Genomic DNA, 20,491 nt, shown 5'->3' with positions numbered 1-20,491 from the left:
TAGTTTATTGTACACTGTATATATGAATCTTAAAGAAAATATGAATCAAAAGGACTTTAACAGAAAAAGTGAAAGTGATCAAAAGAATATGACAATTTTCCACTTAATAAGTAGATTTATGAATACTATAAAGGGGAATGAAACCTATGGAACAAGTAGGCTTGTGTGCAAGCAGAAAAAACAACGAAAGCTTGAGAAAAATCGGACAAATAATGAGAAAGTTATGAGCATTTGAATATTGCGATCACTAATGTTACATGTATGGTGATCCGTGATCCTCCCATTGGCAATGCGACAAAGATGTGTAATGTCACATGCGAACAACTTTCCCTTTGGTGGACTATAAAATGCCCTCAAAATGTCTCTTTTTTGCTATTTGTTATGGTTATACAAACTCTTTATCCAAAATATATTCTTTGAAAATTTGTACTCCTGTAGAAAGAATACATGATCTACCGATAGATGTGATAAGAGGCAGTTTAAGTGAAATGTATACTGAAGTAATGGGAGAGTTGTTCACAAGACACTGACACTCCTTCCTGTACATAATTGGTTCTCCATCCTATTCTCTCATTTCACAATCATGCATATTCCAAATATGATAAATTTCCTCTGATCCTGCCCAAAATTTCAATACAATCTCCAAATCATTCCTTACAATCCACTCACATTTCAGATGTACCCCCACTTGATTAGATAGACAAAGTTTGTTTAGTGAGTCAGGAGTAAACCTCAAATGTTATTCCTGCTCATTTGCCATAATTTCAGGCGGAATATACAAACATAGCTTATGATATCAAGGGGGTACGAGAGTGTTTGCATACCTCCTTAATTTCATTTTAACTGTTTCTCTATCCTTGTTTGGATGCTCGATACTGGGTGAGGATGTCTCCATTGATGGCGATGAATCAGTCTGGTTGCACTTCTGGGATTTATACATTTACCGCATTCCTTTTTCATAACGTGAAGTGCTACAGTGTTTCTGTAAGAGCCTGAATGTGCTAACATATTGGACGTTTTTACGACAACACGTGCGTACATTAGACAAAAAAAGATATGTATCCTCCATGATATGATCCCATACTACATGTCGATTAATATTATTACAATAAATCATGGTTTTTGCCTTTAATAAGTTGTGGATTTCATGAATGCTAGGTTGGAAACATTTACAATAACCAAACAATGTCACACGATTTATAAGAAGACACTCAAAATTGTGAGATCTGCTCCTAAAAATTAGCTTAGTATTTCAAAAGGTAAGTGACTGTTATTATATCTATGAGTACAATACGACTTATTCTAATATGCCGGGCTTAAGGGAAATAATGGTATTTCGTGAACCTGTGTGTAATGAAAATTGTCATCCACACTTAAGCTTTAAAAATCAACACTGTATCTGCTATTAGAGCAAAATATATTTGGTAGGTTTATTATCAGCAGTAGTCTAATTGTCCTTGCATTCATCTAAGCTGTTGTAGATGGCCCCTTAGTAATTAAATAAGTCATTATATATTCACCTTGAAGCTGTTACGATTCATTCAGGTATATTAGCCATTAATAGAAAGAGAATTGCACTCCAGTGGACAAAGCAAGTGACTGATCAAATTATAGGTGAAAAATGTTCGAAATATTTTTGGCAGGATTTTTTTCCTCCCCCTGATTTATGATTAAGTAAATTATTTTGATTTACCCATACATTTGGATATTATTCAAATGAGCTATTAGTTTTGACAAAGCTCTTCATTTTACATATCTTGATAGGGACCCATTTCATAGAGACTAACTGCCAATTACTACCATAAAAACCTTGATTGTGATTGGCTGCTGAACCCTGTCACTACATTGCCACAATAATACCAAAGTTGTAATTTTTATGAAACTGGGCCCCAGATAGAATTACAGTTGAATTTAGCCCCTTCAAATTGACAAACTATACCAATAATATAGAATATATTCACAATAAAGGGCCTATACACTGTATATCAATGTTTTTTTTTTAAATCAAAAGTTGATGTCAAGAATTAATTAAACAGAAACAGAAACAGAAATTTCAATTTTTAGAATTGTGAGTCAGTGTATTTCGATGAGTAATCCGAGCGCTAATGGGATTGGTATATCAATTTTTTAATTCACGATCTATGCCATAGAGCATGACATGAGATTAATTATATTCCAGACAGACATGCATACTGTAGCAGACTGACTTCATATCTAATAGAGAAAGCATACAAATGCAATTAATTGCTTGATTGTACTTAAACTGTAGTATCCACAACATCTGTGTAATGGTCCCTATAGCATGTAATATTTTTATATTTTAAAAGCTACATGTATTTGACATTTTGCTGACATAAAAAAACATACCTTCACACACAAGTAGTAATTTTCCTTTTATATTGTGTCTTTATATTACCACCAATTTCGGATTATTTTAATTTTCAATTTTGATTAGCAGATATTGGTGTCCGGGAAAATTATTTTTTATATTTTTTTTTTTGGTACAGTCCTATGGAAAAGTTTACTATGCAGAAGAGATTCTTAGTAGCAGTCATGTGAGAAATACCTAACAAACCATGAAAGTTACCCTATTTACTATAAAAAAAAATTGTGGTTAAAAGGATACTTTTATTACTACCTTCAAGTGAATCAATTTCCTTCCAAGGTGTGTGATATTTATATCATAAATAACTTGCAAGTAACTTAATGTAGATTTCAGATTATGCAAAATGATGTGTAGATTATCTCTAGTTTGATGAGCTCCATATATGACTAGATAGGAAGAGAGCAACAGAAAAAAGTATACAGCAGGAGAGATAATGAATTATGGGTCCAAATGCAATATGTAGATTTTATAAAATCTGATAAAGGGATTGTCATTGTTGGAGAAAGACAATGGAGGAAAAGATGGGAATAAGAGAATTTAAACAGGAGGAAGAACAAGTGAAAGAAAACTTTGAAAAAGGGTCAAGGAAAGAAAAGAAAACTGCTAAAACGTATTAAAACATAGAAGTAATCCATGTAGAGTGAAGGAAGTACATTTTGTGAAAGAGTTAATAATACTGCAAGCCAACACGAATGTTGCCTGTGTTCATCTATCTTATATTACTTGTATCACATTCATTGATCACAAGCACATTTCTCTACACATTGTTGAAATCTTTCAGCAAAAGCAATCATGTAATATGAACAGTAGGTGGTTTCAGACCGCCTCGAAGTTCGCCAGTTCCAGGTATTCTCTGATCGGGAAATTTACCCCGATCAGAAAATACCAGGTATTTTGGTAATGTGAAAGCAAACTACGCGTAATCTCCCCGAAAGAAAATACCCGCTAAATAGTAGGTACTTGGCGAAATTACGAGAACTTTCGTGGGGATTTTTCCAAGGTCGCAGGTATTTTGGCGATGTGAAAGCAAATTACGGGAACTTTTATCCCAGCGTGTCGTTGGGCGCGGCGGCGTGGGTGGCTGTTGGGCTAGTGATTTTGAATCTCCCGCCTTGCCTGCTTATCAGACCACACTGCGCATGCTCGTAACTTCGGGAACTTATCCCGAAGGATGTGTTTCGGGGCGGTGTGAATGCAGGAATAACTAACGGGTATTTTTTAGCCTTAAAAAGTTCTCGTAATTTAACGGGGATTCTTGTGATCGAGGCGGTTTGAAACCGCCTAGTGTCTTTTCTCAAATATCATTAACCTCCCTGCCCTTAATTCCATACCACTTTCTCATGTAGCATCGATCATAATGTTTTCACTGTAAGCAATACCATCCTTGTTATTGGACGAAAGAGCTCAAGGGGAGAATAGTCCAGTTTATCTGGTAAACTACGGTACGTGGCAAAAGCAGGGAGTTCTCAATTCCCTGGTATATCATCCATGAGGCAGTGCTGCACCAGCCCGAGTTTGCTCAATCTCAAGATTTTAGCCCGATCAGCCCTCTTCGTGGTTAATCTCAAGATTCAAGAAACCCATCTCCACCAGCGCTAGAAGAGCAACTCGTGCCCGAGTGAGGCATTAATGTATTACGGTATGATGCCGTGAATAAATAATTCCAAGTCATATCTCAAGTACGTCTGCACCCGCGAATTAGCGGGATAATTTGTTAATGGTGTCGATTTTGCAAATAAACCTAAGTTGACTTAAGATCGCAAGCTCAAGATTAATCCAGCGAACTATCTCAATGATTGCATCTCCATTACAAATGATCTCAAGATACATGTAGTTTAGAGTGGGATAATTTTCTTCATCAGAAATAGCGCGATTATTTGAAACTAGGGCTGTCGCTGGCCGCCCTCTTGAGGTAAATTCCTGCTATGAGAGATGGGTCTTCTTCTTCCATAGTAAGTGCTGCTTCATGGTGATGAAGATAAACACGCTGGTTGTGTGTGTGGAACTTTTCATGTACTGTTATTTTTTTCATAATGCAGGAAACACTTACTTCATGAGAAAGTCTTCAAAACCAGGCTTAATTGTCAGTATATCATCAAGGATCTAGATCTGGTACAGTTTAATACATAAACTGAACTTTGTGAAATCTTGAAATCTACGCTGAAAATGTTCACACTGAAGATCACCAACACAGATAAGCGCACGTGGGACAGTCTGTAATCATTGGTTTGCATGTCGGGCCCGACGCTTGACCCGAATCCTGTGCTTATTTGCTGATTTCTCAGCAATTACACAATTTCTTCCAGAATCCTTTGGCACATAAATTTATTTATTTATTTTATTTATACAGACAGACACTTTGGCGGTCATTTCATTGGATTCTGTACAAACTTATTTTGATATCGTTACCACAACTGGCATTTACCTTGCTCTTGTTCTTGTAGTGCAAGTGCGAATATATACATGTGTATTAAAGTAAAAATATTCTTGTTTTTAGCGTTTACTTCTGAATCCTACTCAGGAAGGCATTTAAGGCATCAACAGAGGGATAATGGGCTGGGTCATTAGATACCTTTAAAAAATGAAGACAGATTAAGTGCATGTGTATACTGGTATTTGTTTTCTTGATTTTTATAGAAAATTATATGAAAAATGTATAGGATAAAAAGATGGAAATAAAGGGAGAGAGGGGTGGGGTGGGAGAAAGAATGGAAGAGGTCTATAGGGGATGAGCAACCATTTAAACCACTCATTATTTGTATTGGGCACTGGTCTCCCGTGCATTCATATAAATCTGGATTCTATCACAATCAAACATAACGAGCGAGAAGTGATGAGTAAGAGAGCACATTAGAAATGGATGAGTGGCAAACCACAAGGCATTTACCTCAGAAATGTGGTACTTCATCCCTGGTTCTAACATTTCCCTAAAATAACCATGGAAGTCTTAAATATGGATTCTTCCGACCCATGAGACCATTAACCTTCCGTCCCCCATTTCCATTATTCATACGCTGTAATTGATTGTGCGGACGTTGACGCCAGCATCACGAATCGTCATAGCGATGAGCCAGTCTGAGTCTATATTCTGGTGGTGGTAGTACTTCTGGTGATGGTGATGATGATGGAGTAAGCTTTTCACATGTGCTATCAATTACACAACCATCTTCGTCATCGCCTTCTAATCATTTCCCCACATCCCACGCTTTGTCACTTCCAAAGAAATTTAAGGTCTTGGGTAAAGGTGGGTCCAGGATTTTCCAAAAGTGGGGGGGGGGGCACATTTTCCTTACGTAAAATCTGACAAGCAAAAAAAAAAGGTAAATTGATCTGAGAACTTGAAAAAACTGATATTGATTCGATTATAACTTATTGATTTGATTATAATCTGCAAGTTATGGTGGCATACATTTATAAATTATGAGTTATGAAAACATTTCAGCTGTTAACAAGAAAATGTACTAAATCAAAGAATAAGTTCTTCTAAAACTAATCTTTCACACTCAGTACATTAAAGATCTCCTGTATAAGCATAATCATGATTTTTTTTTCAATTCAATTATTTTCTCAATATGGATACATAACAAAAGTCTAAGAGACTTGTGTAAGACTTGATGTCCGTCCATGATAATGATATGGATTGTATTCCTATACATCCTGTACCTGTTGTACACAAGGGACATCTTTGAAAGATGTAGGCAATTATGATTTGTTTGGCTCTTGTGCTTGAGATGCCCATGGGTTAACAGTGTGCATACATATGCATAAATGTATATTACTCTGAATTGAAAGTTTTTCTTCAGAGTTCCTTATACTTTGTAACAGGTGTATTGCAACATAAATATGCAAGATTTTATCTTCATATTATTCTTTAAATACTGAATTCATGAATTGCCAATTTGAGGTTTACTTCCAATTCATCTAATGTCAATTCGTCCAATTGCCAACTCATCTACTATCATTTGGTCTGCCATCAGTTCGTCCACTATCCACATGGTCTAATTGCCAGTTCGCCCGCTAACCATTTCGTCTTATAAACAGTTGGTCCGATAGCAATTCAGTTTATACACCATTTGGTCTAATTGGACCAAGTGTTAATTGTGCAGAATGAATGAAAATGAAATGGATATTAGACCAGCTGGTTATGAGACGAAATGGTGAATTGGTGATTAGATGAAGTGATGATTGGACCAAATGGTTATTGGTTGTTAGACGAAATGTTGATAGACGGAATGGCATTAGACTAAATGAAAGTAGACAATGTGGTGAGTGGACGAGTTGGCATTAGATGAATTGGCAATTTACCTTTGAGAATGCCATGAAAATCTCATCAAGTTTTCGATAGTGCAGCATTTTCTGATGTAGTCCTAAATGTATGTAATTCACTAGTTAGCTCTTCAAAGTGGCAACAGCTTATTCATACATGTAGCTATACATGTACTGTTCATTCATAACCTCTCAAACATTCTACTATATTTCAAAATTATATTTTGATATATTTATAGTACACATAGTATCACCAAATACAGTATCTCCCTTATTCAAACATGTACATGTTCAACTGCCTGTGATTGTGCACTTTAGGATATTTCCAAAGCTTGACAGTACTCACTGAGTCAAGCTATAATATCTTGATTGGCTTGTTTATTCACTGAAAGATGAATCCATTTTAGGAGATGAGATAGATTCCATCCTCCTTCTCAGAAAGATGCCGTCGTCACGATCTATGGAGAATGACCCATTCTGGCAGTGAGTCATAATCTGATTTCTCTGCATCAAATCATTTTCATATATAACCATGTCAAGGGTACGGACAGTTTGGGATGTCCGCCTTTTGCAAGATTGTAAATAGGTTAATTTAGTCAAATCTGTTTGAGTGTGTTATTTCACTGAACCCTAGTATTTCTGAAAGACTACTCTAACACATTGATGTCCATACATGTAGCTTTGATAAGGTTTAAACAATTTTACTTTGCTCTTCATATTCATTGGCAAAACTGTTAATTGTATTTATACTTTTTTGTACTTTGAAAAAAATCAATAATATAAAAAAATTAATAACATGAGTCAAAATGTCTGATAGATGGTACAGCATTATGTATTTTATTATCAAATGCTAGTTTACGATTTCAACAGTAGTTTTGTTGTTCATATCGCACTGGCAATTAAGAGTGCATAATGATTTTATTCTGGAATGGTACCACATACTTGCAATTATGTATTAAAAAATAAATCAGTGTATTCTTCCCTTTGAATCATATTTCATATGTAATTGATAGCATTCGGTATAGAGCACCTGCAAATGTGTCTCATTATTACAGTCAGACCGCAGCTCGCGCGATAATGAGCATATTCACGAAGATTTATTCAGCGGCCCTCTAGCGGTCTCCGAAGGAAAACGTGCGATCAATTTGGCTTGATTTTCCCAGTGATTTGGAGGGGCTGAAGTTATAGCTCTGTACTGGTCGCTAACTTCAGTTTACGTCGAAACGAATTGTGGTAAGTTATTCTCAAGGCCTTCATCTACATTTTGATATATAATTTTTCATATTTCGACATTTTCAACCTACCATTTTTACCTGTTTAATTGATGCTTATTTTAGTAATATTTTAACTACGATTTTGTAGTCGGAATTTCACTTTTGGTTCCTGACTTTGCTACATAACCAAATTGTTTCGATCGGGGTTTTTTATAAAGAAGAAAAGTCACTGTTCAAAATATGTCAGAACCAATTTGACGCAAACTCACCTTATATTTTTATTTTAGAGAAAATGATACCCTAAAAATCAAGAAATTTACGTTTTACCCGGAAGTAACATTCGCGTTCACTCTACGATGGCGCGAAATAATGCTAAAATTGCGTTCGTCGCGGGTTGGTAGGATTTCGTCTTTGGTCCCATACGTTGAAACTTCTGTAATGACAGATGGCTCGCATTATTTATGTGTCTGTGGACGGTGGACCTGTTTTTATTTGTAATTAAGACTTAATATAAACGAAGCTCAATAAGTAGATGTCTTCTAAAATTTATTTAATGATTATCAGGTTTCCGAATTCCATCAAGTTTTTATAGATTGAGATATTTCTTGATTTATGTTTAAAAAAAGTTAACCTTTTTCTTAATAATTAGGCCTAGTCGAAGTTGAGTCCCATGATGATTTTTGCCACAGGCTGCGGTTAAGAATGAAATGATGATTATTTTAGACAGTCTACTCTATAGAAAATAAACAATTTAAAGTCAACTAAAAAGTTTGGTACTACCGTACTCAGTAGTATTTATGAACCATTTTGTTCAAATAAAAAAATGTGGCTGTCGCAGACAGTACAGTACTACGTGTATTAGTCTCTTACATGTAAAATGATTCATACATGTACTTTGAATGATTATTTAGTAATTTAGATTATTTATCTCTTTTTTGTCTCTTCTACACACAGATCTGCACACTTGCTGACTCTGGTCCCTGCTCGCTACTTCATTCTGGGAGATGAACCATCATGTACTGGTCGGACTGATTTGGACAAAGCCAATTTTCGTTTGCAAATTTTGAAGTGATAATGATACAACAGAAAATTGATCTTTATTGATATTGGAAACAAGAAAATTCGAGCACAGTTTTGGAGAGGACTAAGAATACTGACTTTGATAGGAATACAGCTTGACAAAAATAAGAATACACAATTCAAAACCAAAGAACAGTTTTAATGTTACTAATGGTGCATTGCAAGAAACTTTCTACTCATTCACACATTCCAAAATCAAGGGTAAGTCCTTTGCTTAAACACAAACATGTAGTTGATTTGCAATTGAACATAAGTTTCTTGCAATGCCCCATAATTATATTTTGTTCTCAAGCAACTCTGTTAATGTTATCCAATGTGCTGAAGGTTTAAGTGTTTATGTATGTTCACAATTTTTTCTCAAGTTATAATATATTTGTCCTTTTAAATGGTATTCAAATTTGGTTACGCTTTGTTTTTGTTTTCCACAGTAATTATTGCATGTGCGCACAGAAGTGAAATATTTGTTGCGAAGCACTGTGTGAATGTTGTGTGATCATGGAGCTATGGTGTGATGGTATTATGATTACTTCATCATTTTTGTTGTAAGACTGTAAACCTGGTGGATGTGAGGGAGTGGCCTGGATGAAAGGAAAGTGAACATGTGTCCAATTACTGATTTGCACACTTTAAGACAATTTTGTTCGTGGATAAATATTAATGTGCATTCCCTACATTCCATGCAAAGAGTAAAGGTGAGGTCCACCCCAACAAAAAAGTAATTTGAATTTAAAGAAAAATAAAGTATTGCAGAAAATTTAATAAACATGATTCAAAATTTAAAAAATTATAATTTTGACATTTAGAAATTTGCCTAATTTCATTAAACAATTATATGCTCATCTTGGTCAAGGTGCAAATTACAGAACTGATTATGTCACACACACTTGTGTATTTTTTTGTTTCATACCTGTTCACAGTTCATGACATGTATGTTTTATTTTGATTTTCTTTGACAAATTTTGAGAGATTTTAATTCCTCCATTAACATTTGTAGTTTCCATGAATGTAACCTATTGTGACTCGAAGAGTTTTTATAACAAATTTGCTAAAATTGATATAATAAAATGCAACCAAAATTTAGAAAGTAATGTGATGTGAATGACATAATCAACTCTATTTGCATACCATTGTTTTGTGTATATAACTGTTTTGTGTTAAAAAAGGGAAATTTCTCTATTTATTCAAAGAATTTTTTGTTGATGTGCACTTGACCTTTAACTCACTTCCCTTCCCACCTCTGCCCAAATAAGTGTAATCAAGAACCTGAAAATCAAAAGTGATTAAGAAGAAGTAAGATTTATTCATAGCTCCATGATTTAATAATACAGCCCTAAATAGAAATTCACATGAAAGTAAAAAAAAAAGAGAATAAAGCTGGGTAGGAACGGGGGAGGAATATGATTTAAAGAAAAAGCCAAAATATATCCCCCCCCCCCGCGAAAAAAAAAAACACCTCCTCGGGTTCGAACCAGGGTCCCTGCACACGTCAACAAAGTTCTTACGCAAATCGCCACAGATCGCTTTCGTACCACTTCCGGGTTTTTTATGCTATATAAAATGTTGTAAGTCTGTGCGCCGCTGTTGACCAATCAGAACGTGTCGGCAATTGTACTGCAATTCCAATCATTTTGCGATGGACATTGCCGTGGTTTTTTGTGGTTCCTGACTTTGCTACATCATGAAATTTCATAATTTTTTTTTAGTCGTAAAGAAGAATGTCTACGCTTTACATTGATTATAATATCAATTTGACGCAAGTGTGATTTTTATGCAAAAATACGCTCCGTTTATTCACACATATTTCTTGAAAAAAATCCTTTTTTCTAAGCTAAATATCGGTCTTCAAAATACGTCAAATGTGCATTTTATTCAATTGATCAGAAATTTCAAAGCCTTATCTATAAAATAAGACCAATTTTGTGAGGAATAAACGATTCTAAGAGCAAAAAACACCGATCGGAAAGTTCGTCTTCACAGCTCATTACGTATGCATAACCACGGACGGCTATGCATACCGCTGAATAAAATAGAGCACTTTCGGACGGGCTGCGGACTGACTGCTTAAGGAGATCCACCAATTGGAAACCATATTTAAGGGATACAACCAATTTCATCTTTATTCAAAGTAGTTGTATTCATCATTTCTAACTGATTACTAATACAGTATCGCTCAAAATAAAGTAGATACCCATTCAGGTTCTGGTTTATGAATATTCAATAAAACATTCCTTGAGGATTTCATGATAATCTTATTTTGAAGTTCAGGGTGTCAGAATATTTTTGGATCACAATTTACAGAACTTTGGATTTCGACCTGACAGCGATAATCTGCTTAACCCAAATGAACCTCATAGATCTGTTTTTAGAAACATGACTTGTTTAATCTTTGCACGATCAGATTCCACCCATTCTAAATGAAATTCCCTCGGAATAATATTACATAATGAAATTAAATTTTAGCCAAGTTCATTTCCTTTCTGTCATTGGGTAAAAACCACATTGAAGGGATGTATCCTATTCTGATCAGACGATCTTGAGAATCTTCCCCGAGGACTGATGAAATTACCCCTAAGATTATAAATAACTGTATCTGTGACTCTGTTCTTGAGAACGTCAACCACAAGTGGGTAACAGTTAATTAATTGATGTAATAGTGCCGTTGGATATTGCCTATTCATGACAGGTTGAGACTGAAGCTGAGCGAGAGTTCGAACTCTACCTTATTGCACTGAACATTAATATTTAATCAGGTTCCTGTGGATTAATGGCTTCTAATATTTTTATGACTTTTCACTGCCAGATTCTTTTTTTTTTTACTTAGATGTTTAATGATTCATTTATTTTGTGATCATAGGATGTATCTGACCTCTAACCTTATTATCTGAATGATGTGCTGAAATCTTGAGGGTTTTTTTCGTATGGTATACTCCATAATTTTTAGATGATATATCCAATATCATATTTCTTATTTTGACAACAATAGATCTTTATTTTTTTACATAAATTACATTTAGTTGCTTTTAGATTGTATGCATTAATGTGGTCTTTGAAGGGACTCTTTGGACAAATGATTGATAATGCCTAGGGTCCTTTTTTTTCAGCAGGGGGGGGCATAAATGTTGAATGCCAGCCCTTCTGCTTTCATTTTTGGGGGCTTCTTCATAAGTACTGCTATTTTTCCCTGTTAATTTATTTTCAACCCTTGTCAATCATGATGATATTCTGATTGGTTGTGTGTTGTCCATCATATATAATCAACTTTGTCCCATGCTTCACCACCTGTTACTGTACACTAGTCTTTCTTCAAAGGCCATCACCTGTATTCTTTCCCTGTCAAAGGATGATCATTCTTAGTATTTCATACGCTGAAGGCACTTCTCGCACTTGTTGAATTGCAAGATTTGCAATGAGGTTACAAATATTGTAGTAAAGTCCATTTCTTTCTTAATCTTCATATCCTTCTATAGTAATAATGAATATTTTTTTATTTAACTTCAAAAAAATCAGTTCATAATCTCCACAGTCCACACAATATCTAGGTTTACTGGCCTGATATTGAAAAGTTTATCTTGAAGAATATGCTGCAAAATTGACCTATTAAAATCAACATTAAATTAGAATATGACCTTTTGGGAGACAAGTAATTAACTAATACATGCCTTTTACAGTAAAGACATTAGGCAATATGGTTTGAGTATCGTGCACCTGCCTTTCTATAAAAAAACACACAGAGGTCAGTTGAGATCACTGACAGATTCATTTTTTTTTTATATAATTGATAGACATTAAATCATCACAAGAATTAATAGATGACAAGGCCATCGTGAGGCCCTGAGGTTTTCTGCAAGTATAAGCCTGATGTCCAAAACCTCTGTTTTAACATGTCAGTGTATCCCTGTCCATATTATATGAAGAGGGGGGAAAACCGCAATTTACCATTCGTAACAGGCATGATCGTTTATTGTCAAGATGCGGTTTTCTTTTGATCCATCCACCTTTTTAGGGCTGATGTCAGATATATCTCTGCAACCGGTTCCCTTTAATTGACTTGATTGGGGTTAAAACATGTTTGAATGTTGTAGTTCATGTGTCATCTGAATATTTCCCCCTCTCTTTCTGCTGAAGCAAATCAAGCAATACATACATGTAATGTTGTAAGTTAGAGCAATTACGGGATCGGAGTTCGGTTCGGAAGTTTTGCTCCTAAAATCGGAATCGGTTCGGATATCGGATCGGAAGATATTCAAAAACAAAAAAATACATTAAAATTTGTACGTGGCCGGCGCGTGGACAAATGCGGCACGCTACACTGATGGCAGAATTTGTTTTGATCTCCGACAAAAGCGGAGGAAGAAGATGATGAGTTGTTTTGATCTCCGACATAATCGGAGGAAGGAAAATAAGATAATGACGTTCCAGCGCGCGACACTACCGCCGATCAACGATAGGCCTCTTCTCTACAACATCGTGGTGATGGCGGAGGTAATCGTAAACTCTTAAAGGTCGCATGACCTCTCGAAAAAGACGCATTATTATCCAGAGTTGTTTACCATGATATTCACCTTCTCTACAACATCATAGTGATGGCAGAGGTAATCGTAATCTCATAAAGGTCGCAGGACCTCCCGAAAAAGACGCATTATTATCAAGAATTGTTTACCGTGATATTCACCTTCTCTACAACATCGTAGTGATGGCGGAGGTAATCGTAAACTCTTAAAGGTCGCATGACCTCCCGAAAAAGACGCATTATTATCCAGAGTTGTTTACCATGATATTCACCTTCTCTACAACATATCACTTCGATGTTGTAGAGAAGGTGAATATCACGGTAAACAACTCTTTGATAATAATGCGTCTTTTTCGGGAGGTCATGCGACCTTTTTGAGATTACGATTACCTCCGCCATCACTACGATGTTGTAGAGAAGGTGAATATCATGGTAAACAACTCTGGATAATAATGCGTCTTTTTTGGGAGGTCATGCAACCTTTTTGAGATTACGATTACCTCCGCCATCACTACGATGTTGTAGAGAAGGTGAATATCACGGTAAACAACTCTTGATAATAATGCGTCTTTTTTGGGAGGTCATGCGACCTTTATGAGATTACAATTACCTCCGCCATCACTACGATGTTGTATAGAGAAGGTGAATATCATGGTAAACAACTCTGGATAATAATGCGTCTTTTTCGGGAGGTCATGCGACCTTTAAGAGTTTACGATTACCTCCGCCATCACTACGATGTTGTAGAGAAGGTGAATATCACGGTAAACGCATTATTATCCAGAGTTGTTTACCATGATATTACCTCCGCCATCACTACGATGTTGTAGAGAAGGTGAATATCACGGTAAACGCATTATTATCCAGAGTTGTTTACCATGATATTCACCTTCTCTACAACATCGTAGTGATGGCGGAGGTAATCGTAATCTCATAAAGGTCGCATGACCTCCCGAAAAAGACGCATTATTATCAAGAGTTGTTTACCGTGATATTCACCTTCTCTACAACATCGTAGTGATGGCGGAGGTAATCGTAAACTCTTAAAGGTCGCATGACCTCCCGAAAAAGACGCATTATTATCAAGAGTTGTTTACCGTGATATTCACCTTCTCTACAACATCGTAGTGATTGCGGAGTTAATCGTAAACTCTTAAAGGTCGCATGACCTCCCGAAAAAGACGCATTATTATCCAGATTGGTTAACCATGATATTCACCTTCTCTACAACATCGTGAGGTAATCGTAATCTCATAAAGGTCGCATGACCTCCCGAAAAAGACGCATTATTATCCAGAGTTGTTCACCATGATATTTACCTTCTCTACAACATCGTAGTGATAGCGGAGGTAATGGTAAACTCTTAGAGGACGTATAGTCAGATAGTCGTAAATATTACCGCGCATGTCAGCGTGTTCAACTAAATCTTATTTGCCTCCGCTTAAGATCAAAACATATCGTCTTTTCGTTGTTTTTCTTCCTCCATTTTTGTCGGAGATCAAAACAAATTATCACCAATTATCATCATTATCGTTTTGTTCTTCCCCGATTATGTCGGAGATCAAAACAAATCATAATCTTCTTCTCCACCTGCCTTTCCGCTAATATCACAGATAAAAACAAATCATAATTTTCTTCTCCTTTATCTTCTTTTCCTTCCACCGCTTTTGTCTGAGATCTAAACAAATCACCAGCGCATTTTGACGGCAAACATGTCGCCACGTGTTTTTTTTTTGTCTTGTTATGTTTTGGTTTTTCCGATCCGATTTTTTCCCCACTGGTCAAAAATCGGAGTTCGGAAAAATGTAGAAAAAAGGGGAAAATCAGATCGGATCGGGAATTGGAATAAAAATCGGTTACAGCATTACATACATGTATGAACATATGTAGTGACATCCTATTGTCATCACCATTTGATTCAGGAAAAAAAATACAATGGGGGCTCGGGGCGAAGTCACCCCCGAAATGCTCAAAAAGGCCCTAGAAAATAAAAAGAGCCCCCGAAAATCTACATTTAATGCAATGTTAAAGCTTATCCAAAATTGCAGATTAAAGCAGTAGGTTGTGAAAAGTAGTCCCTGAAAAAAAAATGTATTTTTGGCCTGATTGGATTCACACACACATTGACACACATTAAAAATATGACTTGGTTTGGAAATTCATATGTATATATATAGTACAAAACAGTGCTGACAGTGTGATGTATATCACATAAACGGAAATTAGCGATTGGGCATTTGTTTCAGAGAAGCTTGAATAATACGAGCTAGAATCATAGGCTGTAAAGTGGTTTTAAAAGGGGAAAAGAGGGAGGGGCTGACCATTCAAAGAATCACAGTCAGATGGGACATTTATAAATTTTGTGGAAAAAAAAATGATAAAAGCATGGACCTACTAGCATGATAAAAGTACCCCCTTCCTGTTCCATTGCACTTGTGTAAAGCCAACATTGCCAAAGCCACAGTTTTACTGAATTTCTTTTTATTTCATCATTAGAAAGTAATTCTAGAGACTTTGGTTTACTTCTGTTTTCTTCTTTAATTTATAATATAAAGATACAGTATTAGGTCTTGGCCCAGTGTGCGATGTACATAGATTTTGACAGTGTTTATTATCTATAATTTGTGCTAAAAGAGTGATTGAAGGATGGCTCTTGTGATATAATATAAATTTAGGGGGTCTTTTAAGCTGATAATGAACTTTAGATATATAATCCTTGTTGAAAGCTTTGGGGATGAGCTGTAGTGGAGAGTGGGGAGCAGAAAAGGTGATATTTTACCCGTCACCTTCACCTTGTTGTATTAACGATCCGTAGAGATGTTTTTAGTCATTTGCAAGAGAGGTTTATTCATAGTTTCCTGTCTTCTTTTCTCTCGCTCTCTTCTTTATCCAGGGTCAGGTTACAACCCCAAACCACAAAGCAGCTGCCATCAGGTGCTCGTTGGCCTGTCAATGGTTTAAGAGTTCAGCAAGCCTCTGTGACCACCAGTGACAAAAATCTCATTTCGTAACCGTGTCTCGCGAGGATTTCGTCGGTGGATCAGTGCTGGATGCAAGTCATGCCAAATTAGTCCGGGAGGAAGGGGAATTTATGTGGATCAAAGCAATGAGTGTTTGATTTTCTTTTTGAATCATCAGGAGTGTATTGTTCGTAGAATTGGTAGGCGATCATGCACAGAATGAATGGATCCCCCAAAATGGGGACAAGGGTACAATGTCCAGGGAGCCCAAAGATGGGCAGGGAGAGGAGCAGGACTCCACCAAATCCAATGAAAGGGCAACCAATGAGTAGCCCAAAACTGGGGCGATCAACAAAGGCACATAGTTTAGGAAATATCCACGCCAACCATGAACTGAGCATTGCAGAGCCTCCACCCCCTTTGCAGCATGCTTCGTCAGGACCCATTCATGTTAGCTCACACATTCATGCACCGCGACCGCATAAAGCACCGATGGTGATGGACCCTAGTGAAACAATGCCACATCCATTAGATATCAAGTTAATGTCAGGAGGCCCACCGAAGGCAGGCGATGTGACACATGTCGGTGCTACAAGGATTCACAGTTTGGGGTATGGGACAGGAAGCGATAGCAGCAGAAGTGGCACTCCACCTCATTGCTTTGACAATCCTATGGAAGACAAGGAAGAGATGAGGCTTAGAGAGCTGGAGGAAGCAAGGGCCAGAGCAGCACAGATGGAGAAGACAATGCGATGGTGGTCAGACTGTACAGCAAACTGGAGGGAGAAGTGGGGTAAGGTTCGTGCTGAGCGTAACAAAGCCAGAGAAGAGGTCAGGCAGCTACGACTCAAGCTAGAAGCAACCATGAAAGAAGCGATATCACTAAAGCGAGAGAAACATGGACTTCTTGTAGACAATGAGCAGTTGCGCCTTAAAATCAAACAAAGCAGTGGAGGAGACGTTGAAGCCTCCCCTCTAGACAATGTGAACCATGCCAGTGATCTACCAGAGAGGGATGTTGGTGTGATACAGCTTCCGCAAGACCTAGCTCCGCCACAGGGAGTGGACTTTGTCTCACAGCTCATGGAGTCACAAGATTTGCCATCGCAGGAAGTGACCCTCTGTGACACCATGAGCCAGACCGATCTTCCAATCTGCAGACCCATGGAGATCCAGACCTCTCCTGGATGGGGTCCTGATGAGACTTCAAGCACCATAATGGGTAATGGCTCCTTCATTTTGGGCGGTGGGCTCCATGATTTAAACCTGGACAGCAGGAGAGGAAGCCAGGGCTCCTCATCCCACGGCTCCAGGGATAGCCCAAGCAGGAGAGGTAAGACCAAAGAGATGCCATCACCATCGGAAGAGAAGGCTGAACAGAGGGCTTTCATGCTGCAGATGAAGCTAGATGAGGCTTCCAAGACCATCCAGGTGGAGAGGCAGTAAGTTGAATGATGTTTTTTTATATATATTTTTTAATCAAATCAACTTAACGTGCATACTCTACACTAAAAGAGTATAGCATTACACATAAAGACACACATTGATTTGAGTATAATATGAAAGAAATAGAAATGGGAAATTCTAAATTTGTTTCTGAAAGCAGATGTAAATACTCCCTTTTTATAACTGTAGCCTTAAAGAATAGGGAAATTCTGATATCTTTTGATCTGAATTCATATTGAACCAAAGCGATGGTCCCATTAAAGTGGAGATGAATACAAATTATTGGAACTTTCATGTTTCAAAGAATCATGATCTTTTACTTGATAGTATGTCAGTTTATCATCATCACCATCATTAACATAGTCAAATAAGTCAATATCATCATCACCATCATCGTCATCACCACCATCATCATCATCAATCATCATCATCATCTTCTCATCACCATCATCATCTTCATCATCATCTTCATCAGCATCATCATCACAATCACATTACCATTATCATCGTTATCTCACCACCATCATCTATCTCACCATCATTACTGTCACAATTGTCATCTTTGGTCAATCAGTTTTAATGTTATGATAAGTATTAATGGTGATATTTTTCCACCATCAGAGAGAAGGACACCCTTCATCAAGCCATTAACAAGTTAGAACAAGAGGTATCATCTCTGAAGATCAGAACATCAGATCTTCAAGAGGCAAAGGACACTGCAATCAGGGAGGTAAATAATGATTATATTCCATTTTCTTTTGCATGTGAGCCCCGGCAGCTTATCTTTATTCATATCTCCAACGGTACTTACTAAAAGGACATGAATCATTGTTGAAGATTTGCTGCTCATTTTGAATGTTAACTTTCAAAAAGTCAACTCATCAACTTTCTATTCTATGGCATGTTAGGATATTGGAGGTCATAAAGGATTTCTGTAGATTATTATTTCATCATTCTTTTTAATACATTTATAAAATGTACTCAAGGTTTAATTTTTAATGTTGCTGATTTCAATGTGGATGGCTAATTCATTCATCCTCTGTTGAAAGTGCTTTCCCGGAGTAAGTTAATTATAGTAAAATGCATCTCTTGAGGGGAAAAAAAGCGAAGTAAGAGATTCCATTTGTATAGGACAGCAACCTGGAGGAAACCAATACTGGTTATGTATGAAACTAAAAATAGTTCTCATGACTTCTATGTAATCCCAGGTATATAATTCCCCTTCTAAGAGCATACTCTGGTATTCTGGTGATAACGAGACGCCGAGATGCTATTCCTGTCTGTGCGTCTGTCTAAGGTTTCACGGCGAATCTCCAAGGACTTTGACGAGACTGTCAGTTGCTTTTGTTTACATTGACAAGGCCGGTAAAGATGCGCAATGTGATACATTCAGCGCTTCTCATGGCTTTCCTAAATTTCCAATCCTCGGTTTTCATGAGCCACTTGGGTTTTTTTATGAAGGACTAGAAGGGTTTGTAATGGACGTACGGCAGGTGTGGGACGAAGATGAGACATGGTGTTCTCAGGTTACCGGGATTACTCATCTGAACCTGACATACATGAATGTGATGCTGACTATCATATGACTCAAGGGTGTACTGTCACTGTCTTCCGTGCTTCCAGACATACATAAGATTCTGACTGGCTTTTAAGAGATACATAGATTCCTTATTCACCAAGAATATTTTACCAACTTTCCTAATATGAAAGAAAATGAAAGTATACGGATTCAAATTAAGTTATTTTATGTTGACGTATGTGTAAATGTATGCACCTGATATGTAAATGTGGAGTAAATATTATGTTTGCTATGCTCTCAAATCTGTGAAACGACATTCGCTCCTGCAACAATTGTTCTGTGCTTAATTTCATCTAAGATGTAGGGTTAGGGTTGCAATAATCATTGCAATAGGGGGTTATTTAAGGGCAGGGTAAAGTGTGTTAACCCAGGGCAAAAATTAGTTCAGTTGATTAGTGTGTGGAATTTAGAGCAGATTGATTATCGCCAGATCAAATGTCATGGAACCCTCAAATCCTTTCCTAGAAGCCCTGTGGCTGCATGATTTGTAATCTGTATTAAGAGTAATAAATCAATGTAGAATCATATAATATTGTGCACATAGAATGTATCAGTGGATGTAATCAAAATGCAATGATTCAACAAAATATCAAGGTGAAATGTTGAATGCACATGATATAAGAAAGAAAAAGTAGATTGGTATCATAATTGAATTTAGTGCATAGCAAATTTAATTATAATAAATCAAAGGAATATTTACTGCTAAAACTTGTAACTGGATTTCTTGAATCAAATGTTACATCAACATATTTGTAAAGTACTATTATTTCAATAAAATATTATTTTCAAACATACAGTACCAGTCACAATTCTTTGACTACCTGTTTACCTGTTTCACCAGAGAACAATAGATTCAGTGGACCGAATCTATTGTTCTCTGGTGAAACAGGTAAACAGGTAGTCAAAGAATTGTTATGGGACATGATACAACATGAAATTCTTGGGGTTTCGTTGCTAAATTGGATGAAGGAAAATTATTTTCTATTGTACCGTATATAAAATCATCGTGATTGAAGAGAGCACCATTGATCTTACATGAGTCTGCTTCTC

General features: G+C 36.7%; 1 protein-coding gene across 1 annotated transcript in view; it reads left to right on the top strand.

Moving 5' to 3' along the window:
- LOC121407748 (coiled-coil domain-containing protein 102A-like) overlaps window positions 1–20,491 on the top strand; it is a 50,887-nt gene that overhangs the window by 21,351 nt on the left and 9,045 nt on the right. Inside the window, exons 3-4 of the mRNA XM_041598939.1 lie at window positions 16,350–17,858; window positions 18,484–18,592. Of these exons, the coding sequence (XP_041454873.1) occupies window positions 16,627–17,858; window positions 18,484–18,592 (1,341 nt within the window). The 5' untranslated portion in view covers window positions 16,350–16,626. The remainder of the gene's footprint in view (window positions 1–16,349; window positions 17,859–18,483; window positions 18,593–20,491) is intronic.

This window comes from Lytechinus variegatus, chromosome 2 (assembly GCF_018143015.1).
Source record: "Lytechinus variegatus isolate NC3 chromosome 2, Lvar_3.0, whole genome shotgun sequence".
Taxonomy (NCBI): Eukaryota; Metazoa; Echinodermata; class Echinoidea; order Temnopleuroida; family Toxopneustidae; genus Lytechinus; species Lytechinus variegatus.
Note: the sequence above shows the minus strand (reverse complement) of the source record. Positions and strands in the feature narration are given on the sequence as shown.